Source organism: Erythranthe guttata, chromosome 11 (genome assembly GCF_056151865.1).
Source record: "Erythranthe guttata isolate IM_541 chromosome 11, IM_541, whole genome shotgun sequence".
In the NCBI taxonomy this organism is placed as follows: Eukaryota; Viridiplantae; Streptophyta; class Magnoliopsida; order Lamiales; family Phrymaceae; genus Erythranthe; species Erythranthe guttata.
In genome coordinates, this window is record NC_142543.1 from 3,635,659 (window position 1) to 3,656,926 (window position 21,268).

General features: G+C 33.9%; 2 protein-coding genes across 3 annotated transcripts; both read right to left on the reverse strand.

The window, feature by feature from the left end:
* Positions 1 to 949: 949 nt before the first annotated feature.
* Positions 950 to 3,155, reverse strand: LOC105965458 (Pectate lyase family protein). Its single transcript, XM_012990001.2, has 4 exons — positions 2,961 to 3,155; positions 2,139 to 2,876; positions 1,892 to 2,030; positions 950 to 1,451 (listed from the first exon to the last, which is right to left on the reverse strand). The coding sequence occupies exons 1-4, from the start codon at positions 3,071 to 3,073 to the stop codon at positions 1,230 to 1,232; spliced, it is 1,212 nt and encodes a 403-aa protein (XP_012845455.1). The 5' UTR covers positions 3,074 to 3,155; the 3' UTR covers positions 950 to 1,229.
* A 6,257-nt stretch (positions 3,156 to 9,412) lies between these two features.
* LOC105965457 (ALBINO3-like protein 1, chloroplastic) lies at positions 9,413 to 13,730 on the reverse strand. 2 transcript variants are annotated; one of them, XM_012989999.2, is made up of 11 exons: positions 13,135 to 13,730; positions 12,550 to 12,660; positions 12,395 to 12,469; positions 11,890 to 11,950; positions 11,625 to 11,698; positions 11,421 to 11,525; positions 11,132 to 11,239; positions 10,909 to 11,015; positions 10,580 to 10,798; positions 10,239 to 10,476; positions 9,413 to 9,828 (listed from the first exon to the last, which is right to left on the reverse strand). In XM_012989999.2, the coding sequence occupies exons 1-11, from the start codon at positions 13,495 to 13,497 to the stop codon at positions 9,823 to 9,825; spliced, it is 1,467 nt and encodes a 488-aa protein (XP_012845453.2). In that variant the 5' UTR covers positions 13,498 to 13,730; the 3' UTR covers positions 9,413 to 9,822. The 2 variants fall into 2 exon arrangements, with proteins under 2 accessions (XP_012845453.2, XP_012845454.2); XM_012990000.2 differs by having other exon boundaries at positions 10,909 to 11,012; positions 13,135 to 13,714.
* Between the last annotated feature and the right edge of the window lie 7,538 nt (positions 13,731 to 21,268).

The window sequence follows — 21,268 nt, forward strand, 5'->3', positions numbered from 1 at the left end:
ATATATATATATATATATATATATATATACATTTAATTGTACTGTGCAAATGAGATAGCAATCTATGACTTTCTCTCACTTGAGTCCCTACTAGGATTTTCAAGATGGTGCTCTCTTCCATTATTAACTTTTTTTCCCCCCTAATAGATTGTATTTGAGTTGAATGATTCATGTTTGAAAATAGGAATTAAATCAAGAATAGGTTTAGTTGATTGACTAATAAAATTGCAGCATTCAATGTTATTTTGTTAATTTACAGCTCCCAATTTATTATTAATTAAAATTATGCATCACTATCAAATATTTAATACCAAATTTCATTTAGCAACATGGTCCTCCTGAGACAGAGCCTTATGTGATTTCTGCTTTCATTTTTTAAATCATTGAGCCCTCCCAAACCATCCCATGTGAGGGAAGACCCCCCTCTGGGCCCCACAAAAGACACCCCCACCCCCACCCCCCACCTCTAATAATGTTCAAGATATACTAGAAGTAAATAAATGATAAATGTAAACAACTGTATTGTATAGATATGTATGTATGTCTTATTAATACAGGGCAGAAAGAAGCGGGAAGTTTGATGCTACACGTGATTATTTACTGCAAGTGGATTTCAATTGTAGATCGGATTGTATAACAATCTGCTAAACACATGTACATATGGATGTGTGTGTGATTATGTTTAAATCTACGGTTGAAGTTCGTTCAGTGTAAATAACGAAGTGTTGCATCTAATTATTCCGAAATAAGTTACTCCTTATGTGCCCAAAAAATGTTTGTCATTTCAAAATGATGAGGGTGTATAAATTGCAATTTTGACATTTTATCACTCTTAACTAATTGGAATATAATTAATGTAGAAATAATTAATTATAATGCTATTTTTTTTGGCTATAATCCTTATATTTGTTGATTTTTTTAATACACGCGCAACGACCGAAAACAACAATTCAAACAATTGGAGGGAAAAAAACCTCCATTAATTCATAGTTAAAATACTGCAAAAGGAAGAAGTTACATTTTAATCAACTCACCGGCCCATGTTTTCCGATCTCATTCCCGTTAGGAATTTTCACATTTTCCGACGGTAACAAGTCCGAGGTTGTTGCAAGAAATAGTAAGGTTTTTTTTTTTTTTTTTTCTTTTTTTGCTTTTACTTATAATAAAAGTGACACTTATAAAAATGTGTACATTAATTATAAAAATTCTTGTGCAGAAGGGTTAATTAATCAACACCTCCTGCCTTTCTTGCACCCGAGTGAACCGGCTCCAACCGTAATGGTCCCCACTAGAGAAGACGGTCTAGCGCTCAAACTCGACGCCTTTGCGTAATTAGACGATGAACCCGCACCCGACCTCGTGAAGAATGCCCCGTTCAATAGCAAATCTCCTTCCGATCTCCAATTCCAGTTCTTCCATTTGCTCTGCGGTGCATCCTCGTGTTTCGTTACCTTCAAAATAATAAAAACAAAAAAATACAAATAAATTTTCGGTTTCGTTTTTTGTTCGATAAACATATATATATCTGAAAATATACAATTGGAGTACTCTAACATGATTGCAAAAGTATCGAAATCTCAACGAAATGAGAATTTATTCGTTCAAATATTAAAAAAGGTCAATTAATACGTAGGAAAACTATATATTCTTAGACTAAAATACCCTTTTCCAAAAGAAAGAGTGCTGGAAAGAGTTCATAAGGATAAAATCTAAAACTATATTATTAGACTATTAGTGCAGCACTAGAAAATTCTAAAGCAACAGATAAAATCGAAACAAAACAAATTCTCTAAATTAACAGATAATATGGAAACATAATATATAGAGTTACTACATATGGCATTTAATTAACTAATTAAATAAATAATAAATAAAAAAATAAAATAATTACCTCTTTGTTGTTTGCTCTGTCAGGAGCAAGAAACCTATTCCCTTGACTATTGATTGTGGGGGAAGCACTTCCTCCAATTGCATACATTTCCCAATGTGTGTAGTCATTATTCACCACATGGAAATACCCATGCCTACACCTGCACCAACATTAAATTCATCATTATTTTTCACATTTTCTTCAAATTAATTAAATCCCAATTTTTTTTTTTTTATAAAACTTAAAAAAAAAAAATTAAAAAAATTACCTAGGCATCCTCTGCACAAGGCCTTCACCAAAATGGTTAAAGGCAATAGTAACCTGCATATTCTTATCCTGAGTATAACTATCACTATGCCCTAGCAGCATAACCTTGTTGTGGTGTGTGAAGTAGTTGTTCGATATCGTAATCGCCGTCGACCCGTGTATGGCGTCGATCAGCCCGTCTCTGCAGTTCGACAGCGAGCAGTGGTCCACCCACACGTGGGACCCACCGAAGATCGACACGCCGTCCCCATCGGACAGCGTCCGCCACCCGTAGTGGTCCGGGGAGTCCCGGACGTACGCGTTCCCTCCCTGCTTGCAGTCGTGGATGTTCAGCCCGTGCACTATCACGTTCGTCACGTACTGGATGGTTATACATGGCCCCCCGGCGATGTGGACGCTGGCCCCCCGCCCGTCGATCGTCTTGAACGAGTTGAGCATCAACTCCTGCTTGAGCTTGATCACCATGTCCCGGGCGAACGTGATCCAGAGCGGCTCGCTCTGGATCACGCCGTACCGGAGTGTCCCGGGCTTCGGGTTGACCGCGTCGTCCCCGGAGTCCGTGACCGTGTAGAATTTACCGTCCCGGCCGCCGATGGCGTGCTTGCCGAACCCGATCGCGCAGTCGGCCAGGCGCTTGCGGTTCTTCTCCCAGTCCGGGTCGCACCGCCAGCAGTCGTCTATCGGGTTGCCGGTGTTGCACGACAGGAATCCTAAGCTCCGTCGTGAAACGTTTATTTGCCTGAAATTTAATTTATTAAAATTAACATTTAAACAAAATATATATATAATTTATATTTAGTAATTTAATTTGAATTAAACTTACTCATTAACTTGTTGTACTACAAGTTCAGGGTGTGGGAGTGGGGAAGAGAATGTGGGAGTAATAAGATGAATTAATATTGGAAGTAGCATGAGAATGAAAAAATGATTATTCATTTTTTTTTTCTTTATGTCTCCTATATTTTGAAAAAAAAATTGAGAGGAGAGAGAAACAATTTGGAGTTTGTGTTTTATGGTTAGAGTGAGAGAGTTGTTATCTATATATATATATAGAGGGGAAAATGAAGAAGAATTGGTCCCACCTTCTTTCCATGATCTAAGGTTTTTGCATTTTTCTATGTATGGTGAAACTTTGAATTATTAAGAGTTATATAATAATTTACCAATAAAAAGTAATATAATATTTGAGATTTTTTTTAATGACGAATGAATCCGCAGCCAAGCATATATGTGCACTAGGTAAACCTACATCTCATATAGAAACTTGCAAATCATACGAAAGATGTCAACCACACTAAACTAATCATATGTGACAAATTCGACCTAGTGATCGTTGGCAAGGGAATTCGAGCTGACACAAGCTCATTTGATCCAACCGTTAAGATTGAGATTTCTCAACTATAGATGTATTTTCTTTTTCTTTTTGCTCTTTTAATCTTTGTGTGTAATCGATTTTGTCTGATTAATTAACCATGGTTGACGGTCCAAAATAAAATTACGAATGTCTTCTGAGTTCTAAGTAGAGTTCGTCTTTCTAATTTTAAAGATAAATTATGTATTTCAGGACGCGCAGTAATTAAGTTCGAACGAATGGTACTCTTGTTAACATTTTTTTGACCTTTTAACCATTTGAAATAATTACCTTAGAATATTTAGATAAGATTTTAGGTGGTATATCATATTAATTGTAATGCATGTGAGGGTCGAATAAATCTAAGTAATGGAATTGTTGTAGAATGAGAGATTTGTCGTCTAGTTTTATTTATTTACTTATTTTCATTTTTGTTGGAAGAGTTGTCAATGTCGTTTATATAATTTATATTCGATTTGGCTAAGTTTATAAACAGTTAAAAATAGCTTATTATTTAAAAGTTTACAAGTAACAACTTATCATACATTAGAGTTTATCAGCTATTTAAAGTAAATTTGGCCCAACAAGCCCAAAATTCAATTAAGTTGTTGAGATTAAATAATTATGAAACACCAAAAATAAAGTGAAAATTAGGTGAGGTATTTATTTATAAGTCATTCAAGAGATTCTAAATTTTGCATATGAATTATTATGATAGGGTGACTATTTTTACAAGGGTTCACATGTGTGCATGGTAAAACTTAAATGGCTACCTCACCGACACTAGAATATGCTTTATTTTAATGAATTTATAAGTTGTAATTTAATCCAATTAATTTTATAGATGAAATTCATTTTTAAAAGTGAAAATTAGCAAAAACTAATTATTTAATTAGTTTTAATTTTAGGTATGCTAACATCCATGGTTTAAATACTAGTTTTAGGCATTTTTTTAAATATATTTATGCCTTGAACTGTTTTAACATGAAAAATATATATTCAATTTTGATCCAAATAGTCATCAACGTAAATTGGTAATGACATAAAAATACTAACCGATTGATAGAGAAAGTCGAACTTAAGCATTATAAGTTACAGTTAAAAAAAAGATGATTATCTCACGATACATATATACATAGCGTTTGCAAAAACTTTTCGAAAAATATATTTTGAGTTTTTTTTGTTCATAATCTGTTTTAAAGTGTTTGCAAACTCAGACTTTGACTTCTGGTTGGTTCTCTTAAAATAAGCTGTAATTTTATAAAGCAGTCACGAATATGTTTTTTTTTTCTTCAATTTTAGCTGATTTTCAAACGTATTTCAAACACTCTCAATTTTGATAAATAAGCACTTAAAACTAACTTGTGTGTCTGACGACTTCTATTTTCAAATAAGTTTTTCCCAAGATTAAATATTGACTATGGCTATATTAATCTATTCTTGAACAACAATTATGGAACAATCATTGTAACACTATTATTCGAATTTAAATTATTACCAAGACTTTTTATATAACTGACTTTTTTCATAATTAAATAATTAAAAAAAATCCGATTGTTGAAGGATTCATGCCTACTGAATTAATTTATATTCCACATGCAAATAAATAAATAATTAAATAATTAGATAAATTCCATGATCATGTGAGCTCCCTGCCCAGTTTAGGGCTCCAAAAGTCGTACCCAAATGATTTTTTGTACACTTTGATAAGTGCAAAAATTCAACACTACAGTTTCATGCATGTGACCGACATTTTCTACACCCCACTATTATAACTATAACTATATATGTGAAGTTGGTGTGGGGCCAGAGGGGGCCATGGCCCCCGCATATTTTAATTTTTTTTTACTACTATTTATTTATTTATAAATAATTTATTTTATCTGATAATGTGTTCCTATAATTTTTAATAATTTAATTTGATATAAAAAGTGAAATTAAGTATTTGAATTGAGGACTACTCAAGCAAACCCTCAATTAAAAAATAGGGCAAATTACGGCCACCCCTGAGGTATGGCCAAATTATGAAAAGACCCCTCTTGTATGGGTAATTACAGCCACCCCCTCCTTTTAAATATTTTTACATAAAATTTATGTAATTAGGTTATTTACCGAAACAAATCGTATATTTAGTTCGGTAAACGGTATGAAATGTTGGCGTACTGAAATTTCGATTCGGTTTTACCGAATAAACATCCATAAATTTACCTCCGGAGGGGTCTTTTCGTAAGATAATACATAGTTGGGGGGGGTGGCTGTAATTACCCAAACATGAGGGGGGTTTTCGTAATTTGACAATAACTCAGGGGGTTGGCCGTAATTTGCCCTAAAAAATACAATCACTAGAATTATACCTATATATTTATTTAATCAACCCAATGTTTATTATTTAGTTCACACAAAGTTTAAATTAATGAAAAAACAGTCCTAAAAGTTTTTATTTTTCTATCATCTAGTTTTATCAAAAAAAAAAATTATAATTTTTTTTTCGGGGCAGCAGTTCGAAAAATCATAGAGTCGTCACCCTTAGTCATTAATTTCCTTACATTATCTTTTACTTTAAGGTATATTCGCTCCATAATTATAAAATCATAATTATAAAATCCTGCCTTCGTCACTAATTATGAATATTAACATTCATTTTAATAGTCAATGCCAAATATCAACTTTTGTAATTATGTAAGTTTGTGATACATGATATATGATATATATATCTCTATTTATTTATTTAGAGAGTTTCTAATGATTGAGAAATAAATAAAAAAAAAAAGAATGTTTTAGTACTTTAATCGTGCTTAGATATGAAAGAATTAATTAGTAACTGATTACTAATTAATTAAGAAATTAGAAGAAAGAAGCAAAAGCTCACATGGTTTATAACTGTCACAACCGGATAACCCGCTGGATTTGTTTTTTCTAAATAAAAATTAAAGAGTCGTAATACAATTTAGGGTAAATTCCACTTTACTCCCTCGTACTCTGCCTGAGAGTCACTTTGCCCCCTCGTACTCTCAATTTTATCGATTTACCCCCTTGTACTTGTACAATTTCTCAATACAGCCTTTTTCTTCATTTTTTGTCAATTTTGACTGTAACGCCATTTGGTCAACTCTGTAAATTACAAAATTGCCACTGTCTATAACGCGTCGTTTCTCATCCGTCAATATTGTCATTTCTTCTTCTCCCACCAGTTCCCCTTCCAAGATATCCCCAAATTGAACTCCTAACTTAGTAAAAATCAAGACCCAAAAATTGATCGATTCCACCCAGTGCAAAGAAAAAAATATATGAATGTGTGAAACTTTCTCTTTTCTAATCTCGAGAGTCAAAATCGAAAAAATTCAAGATTTACGTCAATATTTTGACTCTTGACCAAATGGCGTCAGAGTCAAAATCGAAAAAAAGTTGATGAAGAGGGTTGTATTGGGAAATTGTACAAGTACAAGGGGGAATCGACAAAATTAAAAGTACGAGGGGGTAAAGTGGTTCTTAGTCAGAGTACAAGGGGGTAAAGTGGAATTTACCCTACAATTTATTCCGTAGGGTCCGTACTAAGGTCAATTAGATGACGTGGCACTTAACTGGGCCCTGCCACGTTACGCCCATGTGGCCTGTTTGCCATTTACCATATTTAATGGGCCAAAATTTGAACAAATTCTAACCACACAACTCTCGTTGTAAAACTCTTACCCATTGATTATTTACCCAATTTTTTTTATTTAAAAAAAAAAGAGTTTTTGATTTAGGGAATTCTTACCTCCTTTCATTCTTTGCTTACAATTAAATATGAAAATTGGTGTTCCATTCTCGAATCATGTCGATTTCGATTAATTTTTTTTCAAAATGTGGGACACCTAACTCCAAAAATATTGTTTCCTGAATTTTCCTTCGAATTGGAATACATACTAGATTTTGATTTTCAGTTCGATTTTAGTTTTTGATAAATAACTTCAAAAAAAATTCTAATTTTTTATTTAAAATGTTTGCATTTATAAGATCAATATGATTATCTATTTGAAATTATGATGAGTACAATAGAATGAAATTCCCGAATTCTTTTTCTGATAAAAAAAAAACATTCTGATTTTGGAACATGTTTTTTCTTAGCAATTTCTTGGAATGGAATTGAATTAGTTATTCACTTAAAAACAAAGAGGAATTCTTTCCGTCTGATTTCCATCGATATGCTTGAATGCTGAAATGGTTTTTACTCATACATGCACATAAAACACACCATTTCATAGTAAGTTTGATTTTTGAAATGTAAAAATTCCCAATTTTCAATTTTTACACTTATTTCTATAGATGTAGAAATTCTATTTTTGAACTTAAAAGTTGTGTTTGTTCAAAGATAAAATCAACAATGATCTCAAAATTTAATATCTAATTATACATTGTCAATTTTATCATAATAGTAATAGTTTTATCTAAAAGTCTTTAGGATAAATGAATTATGGGGAATCTATTACATTGCATGTGCGTAAGGCAATCATAGAGGAAATCAAATAATGCCCTAAATCAAACATGCCAATTGAATTAAAATAAGTGCACTTTGATTGGCTGTCTTTGCTTGTAAGTTGTACCTTCCATTTACAAAAACATGGTACGGTGTATACGGTGCATCACCACGTGATCCCATTTTTCAGGTCATTGGGGAAATCCTAATTACTTGTTTTGTGGCGGCTCAAATTCAATTAGTTTGAGCACTTATCATTATATTTAATTAATGGGGAAATGTGCAATATCCCCATAATTTGGAAAATATTTGAAACTAGACACCATTGATTTCAAGGTAAATTCCACTTTTTTCTCCTGTATTTTGATTAAATACCACTTTAACACCTTCTACTCTCGATTGTATTGATTCATCTCCTGCATTTAAAAAAATTATCTCAATGTGGCTCTCGCTGTTAGTTGTCAGCTATTTAACCTTAACACCGTTTAGTCTAAGCTCTAAAATTATAAAAACGTCACCCCTTACAGTTTAAATAATTATTAAAAAAAGAAAAGAAAATAATAATAATAAAAAATTCCAAGACAACGAGAAAGCATATTCCACGACAGTTACCACAATTTTTTTTTAATTTTTTTTTTTTTAAACTGAGACGGGTGGTTTTTTTGTAATGTTTAGACTTAGATCAAACAAAGCTAAGGTTAAAGATCTGAAAACTAACGGCGAGAGCCACATTGAAACAGTTTTTCAAGTACTGTGGGCTAATCGATGCAATCAAGAGTAGAAGGGTGTAAAATGATATAGAAAGTAAAGGGGGGAAAAGTGGAATGTACCCTTCATTTATTGACCTTATTATACACCCAAATCCTAGTTTTAATTAGTGAGACCCCATGACTCAGTATGAATAGACATAATTACCCTTGTTTTATATACGTAGATTCAGTTTTAAAACAACACGATTGTTTGTTTATTCATTCTCTCTTACATCCACCACCCAAACTATGTAATTGAAAATATACAATTTTAAATTGGAAATGTAATAAATGATAATATAATGAAAGAATATGACTACAGCTAATCATATGTAGTCATATTCGACGTAGTAGTAAAATTAAAATTATTGGAATAAAAAAAAATTTAGGTGTTTTTTATTAAAAATAAAAATAAAAATAAATAAATATATCAAAAATACTAAATGCATTATAAATAATGTTATACATTGAGTTACGTTAAGGAATGGATATTTTCGGTACAAAAAGTGCTACGGAGTTTTCATTTCACAGAAAATGAATTTTGGAGTGGACTTATTGCTAAAGTCCCATTACTTAATTTATTCGACAACTAACATCAATATTCTTTGGCTTAAAACATTGTTAATTCTAATCCAATCTGTAATTCAGCATAAATTACGTACAACATTGTTAATTATAATTCAATATGTAATTCAGCATAAATTACGTACATTATCGTCTTTGATGAAAAATATTCAACTGATTTTGTAGTCGTTGACATTTGTTTTTACAAATAAATTTATACATGCTGATATTCAATTATTTAAATAGAGACAGATCTCATAAGGTAGTATAAACTATAAAGAGCTATTTATTGTAACAATATTAATAATATTAATCTACAATAGTATTGATAATTTTGCAAGAAAAATAGCCTACTTGAGAAAACAATGTGGTGAATTCCATGACCTATGCTTCTCAGGAACAGCCACGAAATGACGAAACTAACCCTGTGGAACTTTTGCGACGTATGATCTGAGAGATACTATAACTCACTCGGTTTCTATTTTTGCGTAAATCTCTACTCTCTCCTGCTTTTCCGATGCATAATACAATCCAAGTTGTCTTGAATTTCTCCTCGTAATAAAATTTAGTCCTGCAGAATCGAAAAACAAGTTGAACGAACCGAAAATGATACTTATTGTTATTAATAAATAAAAGGCAAATTATGGTCAAATTACGAAAACCCCTCTTCTGTTTGGGTAATTACAGCCACCCCCTCAACTATGTATTATCTTAATAAAATACCCCTCTAGTGGTAAATTTAGGGATGTTAAATCGGTAACATAGAACCGAATTTCGGTACGCCAATATTTCATACCGTTTACCGAACTGAATATACGATTTGGTTCGGTAAATAACCGAATTACATAAATTTTATGTAAAAATATTTAAAAGGAGGGGGGTGGCTGTAATTACCAAAACAAGAGGGGTTTTTTAGTAAATTGGCAATACCTCAAGGGGGTGGCTGTAATTTGCCCATAAATAAATGCAAAAAAATAGTACCTTGTCGATATTTTTTTCCAGACGCAGACTACTTCTTCCATTACTTCGATTATCTGAAGTTTCATGGTTTTCTTCTGAATTAGCACTATTACCATTTACAGCAAATCCACTAATATCGGAACTCGATTCTTCATCCACTTCTCGATTTATTATTCCTTCTAATTCCGCTACAGCTTTCCTTTCCTCTTCCTCTCTTTGCTTTCTTTTTCGAGCTTCTTGCTCCTTTAGTTGCTTAAACCTTGACAAAAGAAAAAAAAAAACGACTACCATAAAAATACGATCTTTACCATAAATTAATTAGGAACAAAATACTCTCCGCCCAAGTGCTTAATTAATATAACCTTTCACCGGGACGAGGCCCTTCTGTAGTTAATTTCTCGTCTTTTTTATTAGCCGATACTTTGGCTGCTTTTGGTGCTTCAGAAACTGACTCGAGAATTTGGGGTTTCTCTTTCTTGATAATAATATCATCGTCGCTCAATTTCTTGATCGGACTCTTTGCACCGCCTAATTTCCGAAGCCACACTTGTTGAGCTGTACTTAGTATGTTGTTAGTAAACCTGCAATAAAAATGTACCCGGACAATCAAGAATCCCGCAAGATTAATAAATCATAACCTAATTGGTTGGTAAAGAAAAAAAAAGACGAGTTAATTGACGGGCTTTTTTACCAGTAAATGCTTAAACCCGAAGGAACCGATAAAGCGAAATAACCGATCATCAACGGTAGCAATTTGGTAATGGCCTGTGAAGTCTTCACATTTGGATCATTACTCTGCTACAAAACGAATCGAGCAAACGATTTAGAAAAATCCGTAGCTCTCGATTTGAGATTATTTTATATGAGTTATTTACGGAATTATTTGAAAGTCGAGACATAAGAAAGAGAGAAACCTGTGGGGGTTGCATGATCTGTATAGAGACGTACTGACTGATAACAAGAAGCACCGGCAAGACAAGGTATGCCAAAGTATCGGACCATCCAAGTGGAGGATGACCATCCTAAAACGACAAAAAACGAAGACAACAAAAGTGCGAATCAAAAATACAAGATAGGATTCAAAAGGTCTTAATGAGTGTAATTATGCTCAATGATCGAAACTTTGCTTGTTGATTAATTTATACAATCACATTAGCAATTATAGACGGAATGGAGAAGGGTAAAAAAGTAAAAAATTCTTACGATGAATGGGAAAAGCCAAGAGGTACCACTGCCGGTTTGTCGAGCGGCGATAGTTGTGGGACCCGATAGCGAGGGTATCCAGAAAAAGCCTTCGGTCAAAAGTCCCTTCGTGTTCAAACGAGAAGCCGAATTAGATATTAAATATATTTTTGAAAAATATATATATAAGGGAAGTGTGGACGGTAGTAAGGTACGCGTGTTTACCTCATCGGCCACATTTGAAAGAGCTCTGTAAAGCCCGATCCATATGGGAATGGTGGCGAGTGTAGGAAGACATCCTGGTACAGAACAAAAACGCGTCGATGGAAATAAAGATTCATTATTTTCTCAATTATAAGGAATACTGAAAATCATAAGGAAGTCAGCTTTGACATAATCGAAATATTTCAAATCGTATGAATACGACCGTTTCCCTACTCAAAATTTATGTTTCCTTCAAAAAATTCGGCAAACGAAAGGGATTTGATACCTGCCAGTGGATTTATGCCAGCTAGTTTGTACAACCGAGCCGTTTCGAGTTGAATTCTCTCCTGTAAAGAACAGTCGTATTTAAGAAACGGAATGCGGAACGTAAAAGGCTGAAATATTACAAATTTTCTAAGGTCTCGTTTGGTTGCCAAGATAAGATTAGCCAAGATAATAAATATTAAATAATCTAATGAAACCCAATTATATTATGGGACCTTCGACGACCCAATAAAAAAATGCCTAGAAGACAAGATAAGCCATAATAACATAATATTTGCGAGTCGACTCGGTAAGTTATTGGGAATACCAAACATCAAACAAAGTCGAATTATTTAGTTAATCATAGCTAACCTCCCCAACCAAACGAGGCCTAAATAGATAATCAATACGATGAGATATGATTAACTAATAAAATGGTCCAGTAGATTCCCGATTCTCCGCAAGAAAATCGAATATCGGATATTTAAATGAGAAAACAAGAATAGTTAGATGGAGAAAAGAGTGACCTGATCGCCCGCATAACGTTCCTGGATAGCTTTAATTTGAGGTGTCAAAGATTGCATCGACATTGCCGATTCCACCTAATATCGTAACTTATGAGACACTTATTTAAATCACTACGATAAAGACTTAAACTATACGCATACGCAAAGTTAAATACCTGTTTCTTTGTCAACGGAAAAGTGGCAGCTTTAACAAGTATAGTCAGTAATATGATTGCGAAACCGTACGAATAGGGTACGTGCAGCGTGGAAAGTCCGTCTTTTAGAACCTGAAAACAGCAGAGTTTTTTTAAAACAATCCAGCTGAACGAATCGTCTTCTTGAAATTAAAATTTACGTTTCTCTGTTCTCTAATCCTCGAGGATGCAAAGTTAAACAAAACACTAGAAGAACATCAATGAAAATGTAATCTATGACGACATTTTGCACACACGAAACTTATGTGCCATCGATCATCGTAATCCGTACATCAATTCGTACATCAAGGTCATGTTAGCCAAGTACTTATTCATATCCGTAATCAAATTTCGGACTTCCATAAGTTGTTCTAATGTCGATACTTTTACTAAAACAGTTACCTAAAAATCCTCAAGAAAGATCATTTCGGACAATTCACATCCAAACATCAAACAACACAAGACAAATATATATATTAAAAAATAAATAAATAAAAAATACATCTTCCCACTTGTATAGATTCTTGAAATAAAAAATAAAAATTAAATCTTTAAAAAAGAACAGACCTTGAGAACAGCTTCCATGGCGTTAGTAATCCCAGAAAGCCAATCACTGTTCTGCTTAGTTGTACCAACTGCATCAACTGTGTCCGAAGAAGTGACTGCCGCGTCAGCAATAGTGTAGAGAAACCCTTCGACCCGGCCGAACAAATCTCGAATTACCAGCTCGGCATTTTCCGGGTCGGGTATTGGAACCTGGTTCAAACCGAACCTAGCCACACCAAGATTGCCCCTCCTCAAAAGGGGTGTCTGAATCTTGAAATTGGTGTAATGGGTTCTGTCTGAAATTGGGTTTAGAGTTGTTCTTGTTCTGCTTGGGAATGGAGATACCACTGTATTTGGTCCGATTGAATAAATAAAAGTTGACATCTTTTTCTTCTTCTTCTTCTTCTTCTTCTTCTTCCTCCTATTTTGTATGTATTTACAAAGCTGGGAATTGTGGTTAGGTTTAAGAGTTGTTGTGTTTATCGTTTTGGGGGTTTACAATAAGCAGAGAGGAAATTAAAATTGAAATTGAAAAGGGCTTTTTCCTTTATAAATATCTGCTTACCAAATTGTTGAAGAAAATATATATTTGGATTTTTTTTTTAATTTTATTTTACAAGATGGAGCCTTTTTGCAGCAAAGTCCTAATGAAATCAACCGTATATTTCGAAAATGAGAATACAAGATGTTGGAGGAAATACCTAAATACTAAAAGTGTAGTAGTATATTTATAAATATGCGAAATATAAGTATTTATTTATATTTAAATTATTTATATATATATTTTCCTAATTCCAGAATAATTTTTTTATATAAACAATCAGTTCACAATCGATCAATAAACCATGTAAATAATTATGGAATCAATAAAAATATTTGAATTTGAAAATTTGCTATTCAAACATGTTTCTAATTTTTCAGAAATTACAAAATAGTCTATAATATGTCCTCGAGAGTCGGACATGAAACGTGTCCCGAACGTGGAAACCTTATGAAGTTAAAGTTCCGTGGACATCGCACAAGTCCCGTTCAAATGACAGAGTTTTACAATTTACAAGTATATGTACAACTGTGACTGAAAAATCGAAAGAATCGAATCAAAATTAAGAAGTAACACTTTTGAATAAATTTTTTTTTGGAAGTGGCAAATGATACAGATTTCATCCAAAGAAAATTGAAAAATAGAATATCGGAATTTTCAAAATTCGGAATAAAGACATTATTCTGCAATCGTATTTTTTTAGATCCGCGAAACTCAAAACCATCGTTTCAATTTCACCTTTACCGGATATAAGTAGACTTTTAGGGCTTTATTGTGAGTTCATTTGGTCATCTTTTTACATATAGAACAAAATATATATATCCAACAATTAATCTTTATCGAAAATATTTTTTCATTTTTTCGAGTCTTGTATAAATATGACCATTCAATTTGATCAGTTGTTTTCTTTCAAATTAAAAGTGTCCATGTAGTTGCAATTTTACTAGAGAAAAAATAAATTAAAATTAAATATACTCTAAAAACAAATTCAATTAAGAAATCATCAATATTTACACTGCTTCTTAAATTCTCTTAACCTTTTATTTTCTATAATTGATTTGTGCGTGGCATGATTTTTACTATACAGATTGCTCATATAGAAAAAAAAAAGTCAAGAAGTGTGATGAAAGAATTGTAAAACGTGATATGGGTACCAATCGTCACATGGAGAAATTTATGCGTGACATAGGTGTTCCGGCTGGGTTTGCCATTGCGAGCCCTCGCGAGGATGAGCGAGCTCATATCTCTGCCGCCAATTATGTTACCTTCCACCTAGGCCAGTTCTTCGCTGGTCTCGCCTTCCATATCCATCATTTCTTTACTGCCGTTTCAATAAGTATGGCATCCCTATCAATCAATTTCTTCCCAACTCCATTCAATTCATGTGGGTGTTCTCGTGGCAAAACCTAGAACCCACGGCCGATCGCCTATTAGCTTGCTTCATAGCCACAAAATATTCTCCGTACATGTTTTACATTGGTGCTCACGGAGGCACTATTATGTTCATGGACAAGTACCCCAATAAGGCGCACCACTGGGATCGGTACTATATCTTCGTGTCTTCCATTGTCCTTTTTGCCTTTCCTACGAATATGATCAATGAGACCCCTGATTTTGATAAGCCTCGCATGGACCCCGAACTGCGAGCGTTTGTGAACCTTGTTCGCCCTGATTGGTTTCACGTCTTCTGACTCATTTTGATTTTAAGTGGCTAAGTGCGACAACCACCCCTTACAAGAATATAAGTAAAAAAAAAAATCTACCTATCTCTATTCGCTTCTCTCTAATATACGTTATATGTAATCGTGCTCTTTTATGTAATTGTAGGAATGGAGTTTAACAAGATTTTTTATGGCGAGGAGGCGACCTTCGATACCCTCCTAGAGGGTCGCACTGCCTCGGTTCTCCCTGAGCATATCGGTGACCTCGCCGCTCATACTGCTTCTCTGCCCCCTCTAGCGGACAATGCGGAAGTCGTTGCTGAGATGGATATCTTCGAGAAGAGGAAGAAGAAAGAGGTCGGTGCTGGCGCACCCACTCGCAAGAAAAGCAAATCGGCTTCCATTGCCCGGCCCTCCAGATTCAGCACACAGGCGCAACTGAGATTGGGGTCCGTGCGAGAAGGATTCAACTTTGTTGAATGCGAGGATGCCGCCGAGATCGGGCAATAATTGCAGGAAGAGGTGACCCCTACAGATCGCGAAGTTTGGGGCAAGATGAAGCTGAATGAGCGCATCGATCATTCTAATTATCACATAACCAAGGTGGGTCATGTAACGTTGATCTTATCAGGCTGACTTTCTTCTTCTTGTTCTCTAAACGTCTCTTTCCTTTTTTTCTTTTTTTAAAAAACAGCCGAAGGCCCTATTGGCGACTTGCCCTTTTCAGCAGAGCGATACCCTACGAGAGGCCTACGATCGTCTAAAGAGGGAGCATCAGCAGCTACGTGAGGAGAATACCGCGTTGGAGAAGCAGAATGAAAATCTTCACGATGATGTGGGAGACCTTCGAGCGGAGAACAATTCCTTGAAAGAGAAGATCGCCTTGATGGAAGAAGAGCACAAACATACCCTTAGTCAACTATCAGAGGCCATGGACAACTGCTCGTTGCGCTATGAAGAGGGTCGCCGCATCGGTTAGCTAGAATTCCTTCACACCACGTGAGCGGAATTTTGAGAGAGTTCGATGGAATCCTAATGGAATCACCGCGAAGGCCCCGCCATTGTCAAAATTTGTTAGGGGGCAGGTTGTGGAGGTTTCAGTGGCGAAAGACAATCAAAATATTCACATGGTGTGTATGCTTTAACTTGCTCCAGAGTTAGGATACTTTAAGGAAATGAAAAATATTGTTAGAATATAAGTGTGCAGCGTGTGCGATAGGTAATGAACATTTATCCCATTGTTTAGCCCTTTGTTCTTTCACGATAAGTTTGGGCTATTAGTAATGTTCCGATAAAGAAATATAAATGGACGTGAACAAAAGTGATGGAATAATTTAAATATATGAGGAGACATGCACATGATGTTCAATTCCACAAGTGTATTTTGATTGGCTGGGCTCTTTGGTCTTTTCACAATAAACAAATACATGAATGGTAATGGAAGCTATGAAAGTTGTAACCTTTGTATTGAACTATTTGGAAATGTTGCATAATCATACAACGAAAATTGTTCATGTTATAAGAGCCAATACGATCGCTGATGGAGACGCTCAGAGCCAAAAGTTGTGAAGTTGAATGTTGATGCAACGTTTAGCGACGCCTTGTGAAGTGTGGGCGATATCAAAATAATTGCAAGGAGTCATATTGAAGAATGTGTAGATTGGTCATTGAGTTGCCTAAAGGAGAGTCTAGATCTTACATTGGCCGAAGCTAAAGCTGCATATATGGCTATGATTTTTGTTTGTTAGGAAGGTTGGCGTAACATCATTATTGAAAGTGACTCTAGTATTGTAATATCAGCGATAAATGGTTACAAATAGGATCTATCAATGCATGAGACGATTATTACAAATACTCTTGCTGTTAGAAGCCAGCTCGATTTTTTCATTGCTCGTCATATTAATAAGAAATGAAATCAAGCGACGCATGGAGTGGCTCGACTTATTTTAAGGGTCAATGCATTTTGACAACCCGCCCTTCATCGATTCAGAATATTGTAAAGTATGAAACTGAAACTTAATGAATTCCAAATTTAATTAGCGAATAGAGTGATAAGGAACGTCAAATTGGATTCGAATTGCAAAATAACTATTTAATTCGGAGAAGAGTTATTTATGGGCATTGGTGGAAATATCGAAAGAAATTATGGAAAAATAAGGATTTTCTACGAACTCAAATTGTATTTGAGTACGAACCGAACTCTATCTCAAGTGAAACGGCGCAAGGAACAAAACTCATGAGCAAAGCTCATGAATCACGTCAAATTTCAGCAATCCAACGTCATTTAGACTCCTAAAAGTTTGTTTTTGCTATTTTAGGCAAGTATTAGAAAATTAGTATCAAATCATAGAAAAATCGGATTAGGATTCCGTAAATTGGGTTGTTCCCAAAATTACGAGATCTACTAGAATCAGACTCTAACTCATTTTTGCCGTTTCTGGTATTTTTAGTATTTTCTTAGTTTAATTAGGGTTTTCAGTTTTATTAGTATAAATAGTTGCCTTATGACTTTATTTTGAGAAGAATTTTGAATTTTAATAAAATCTTTAGAGTTTTCTCTATTTTCTTGTGGATTCCAGAGTTTTTCGGTGGATTCCGAAATGTTATTTTGTTCTATATGATTAATTCGTAGAAATTAATTCTTTACCGTGCTTCCGTTTTACGTCATCGAGATTCAAATTTTGATTTGGATTTGGATGCCGATGCGTCTGCGGATGCGGAGCCGGATTCGGATTGAATGCGGATGCAGAGCCGTATTCAAATACAGATGCGGATGCGGAGTCAGAATCGAATGCGGATTTGGCGTAGTTATGTGTGTGCCAACTTCTACATTATTATTTGTTTAAACTCTTATTTGTAGACTCTTATTTAATTTATGAAATCCATGTCTTGATTTAATTTATTAGTTGTTGTTTATTGTTATTTTAAGTTGTGAAACTCTTGTCTTAATTTAATTTACAAGTTGTTGTTTATTTTTGTTACAATGATATTGCTGAAAAGTTCGAGAATAATAGCAAAAATATCAAAATATATTTAGTAGAAATAATTGAAAAAATGCAAACATCAATGGCCCTTTTTGGGGCACAAATTTAATATTACAATTAAAAAAATTATAGAGCAGAAATTTAAGAAATGTTGAGTGACGTAAAAAAATATAACTTAAAAGGATATAAATATGTGCATAACCAAATTAATGTTTGAACGAATAAATTAGGTACTCCAATATCTTCAACCAATAGAAAAAACACTAGTAAAAAATACAACAAATATTGTCTTGTCAAACTAAAATCTTGAAAATTCAATAGTTAACTTTTTTGACAAGATTTTTACAAAAAAAAAAAATAAATAAATAAAATCATACACCAAAATTCGTATATATGTACAAATGTGCACACAAAGTGATGATGTTCCCATTCTTACACATCACAACTACATTTTAGATAGCTATCTACTAACTAGGTTCACGCAGGGGCGGTACATGCAAGGGGCAAGGGGGGCCAAGAAAAAAAAAAAAAAAAAAATTTTAGGTATTTGGTATTGTATTTTTTGAATATTACTTTTGGCCCCCCCAAAATTTTTGTAAATATGTGTTTTAATCCATTATTTTTTTTGTTTCTTCTCCATAATCTTATATAAATTATAGATAAATATATCATATTTAATATAAAATATAAACTAAGATGCTTAAAACTTGTATTATTTTAAATAAAATTTATGAATATTACTTATTTTTGAATTTTTTTTATCAATGCCTTGAGATCGTGCCATGAATCCCCGAAATATTAAGTGCAATACATTATTAGAATAATTTAAATTAATTTAGAATTTTGTGTAATGATTAAAATATGATATAATTATAATATATATGATATTTTAATTAAAAATTAGTAATATAAACTTATTTTTGCAATGTTTTGTGAACCTAAATTTTTTTTCGGGACGCTGCCCCGAACCCCAAAATTTTAGTTAGCCCCCTACATTTTCATCCTAGTTCCGCCCCTGGGTTCACGATACTTGTTAAAAAATCGTTGTACAATTGGATGCTATAGTCAATATTGAATGTTATACAGCTGAAATATAAGTATAAAGCTTTCAATTTGAAACATCACATAAAGGTAAGAAAAATGAATTTAAATTAGCCATCAAATATGGTACATACTACACAAGCTAAGCCATAGTTGTAATCAATCCATCGGAGGAAACAAATGAAGATGATGGCCACTTTGGTCTGGAATAAAATTAATTCATTAATGAAAAGTGTTGGCTCCATGAAGTGCGGAATCCAAGTTCATTAAGATTTAATCATAATTCTAAAGGCAAATTATTATTGATGTGATTTGATCATGGTGGGAATTCTATTAACGTTGGACCAATAAATTCTTATTTGCGATTTAAACAAACAAGAAAAACTTACACAAAGATAATTTATTGAATTAAAATAAATATTGCAGATTACAAACTCTAATTAATCCTCTGATTCTTCTGTAAGAACAATATATGTTTGACTTGATCCTCTCCGGATTTGATTTTGAACTTGAATAACGTTTTTCCGTTGACAAGCTTTCACTTGAAGATCTTGGAGTTTTTGATGAATTTGAACATTCAATCTTGATTTGTTGGAGAACGCCCTCGATTTGATGAAGAACGCTTGAGATGTTGTAGAGAGAAATTTCTCCTACATTTTTTCTCCTTATTAAGAATTGTGTATGGAGTGCCCTGTTTATGTTGGTAGAACAAGAGTTCTTGATAACCATGTTTGGTGATGTGGCGTGATTTGATTGACTTCTATTTAATTATTATTTATCTCTTTATAACTTAAAAGAGAAGAAATAATTTATTATGTGATGGTTTAATGGAGATTTTTGTTGGAGTTAAAGGAAACATACAATAGACCAATTGATTGCAAATTGATTTTTTTCTTAATTCTAAGTAATTTATTTTTTTATAAATACTAATATTTTGATTTTCTAGGCAACCTGCAAGGATACTAGAGGAAATTTAGGAAGCCATAAAGATAGCCGCCACAATGATGGCTATGGCGATAGTTTCGACGAGAACTTGGGCGACGGGGCATCCTTTACGACCTCTAGAGAGGAGGAGAAATGTGGGAGTGACTCGAGCAGCCAATCTGCCCAATACGACCTCTAGAGAGGAGGAGAAATACGGAAGTGACTCGAGCAGCCAATGTAGTATTGGGCAGATTGGCTGCTCGAGTCACTTCCGTATTTCTCCTGCTCTTACCTCTAGAGAGGAGGAGAACTACGGGAGTGACTCGAGCAGCCAATCTGCCCAATCAATAAAGGCGAAAAATGCCAATTCAAAGTAGTCGATAAACTGATGGACGACCCAAAAAATTCAACGCACCGATTCTCTCTTTCTAATAAACTTCATAACAATATTATTTTTGCGAGTCCCACGCTAAACTTCTACTTATGCATGACCCACCGCAGTTAAATAGCTCCGATTGAACTCCATTTTTCTATTGTTTACTATTCTCCCTCCATGTTCTCACTATGTCGAAAAATTTCGGGTTTCGAGCTTTTGCAAAAGCACTTAGATCAGTTGGTAAATTATTTTGACCTCGTCGCTGGCGCCGTCATTTATTCCAATGTCAACACCGTTACCATTTTTTGGCCAAAATTTTGCGATATCCTCCATCACACCAGTCGCTTTCAAAAGAATTTCCGATTTCGACGTACAAATCCCCATTGTCATACCCAATACCTATGACCCAACATCCGTGTTTCGATCTTCTTTCCTCTCTTCTGTAAACACCCTACAAAAATGATAAATGATATGTATACATGGATAATATATTAATTGTAATCATTATGAATATAAAAAATCATGAATTTACCTATCCTATATGATTTTCAAAGTTTTCAGACACGTAAATTGAACCTGTAATCACATTTATCCAGGGCCGGAACCAGGTTCACAAGACATTGCAAAA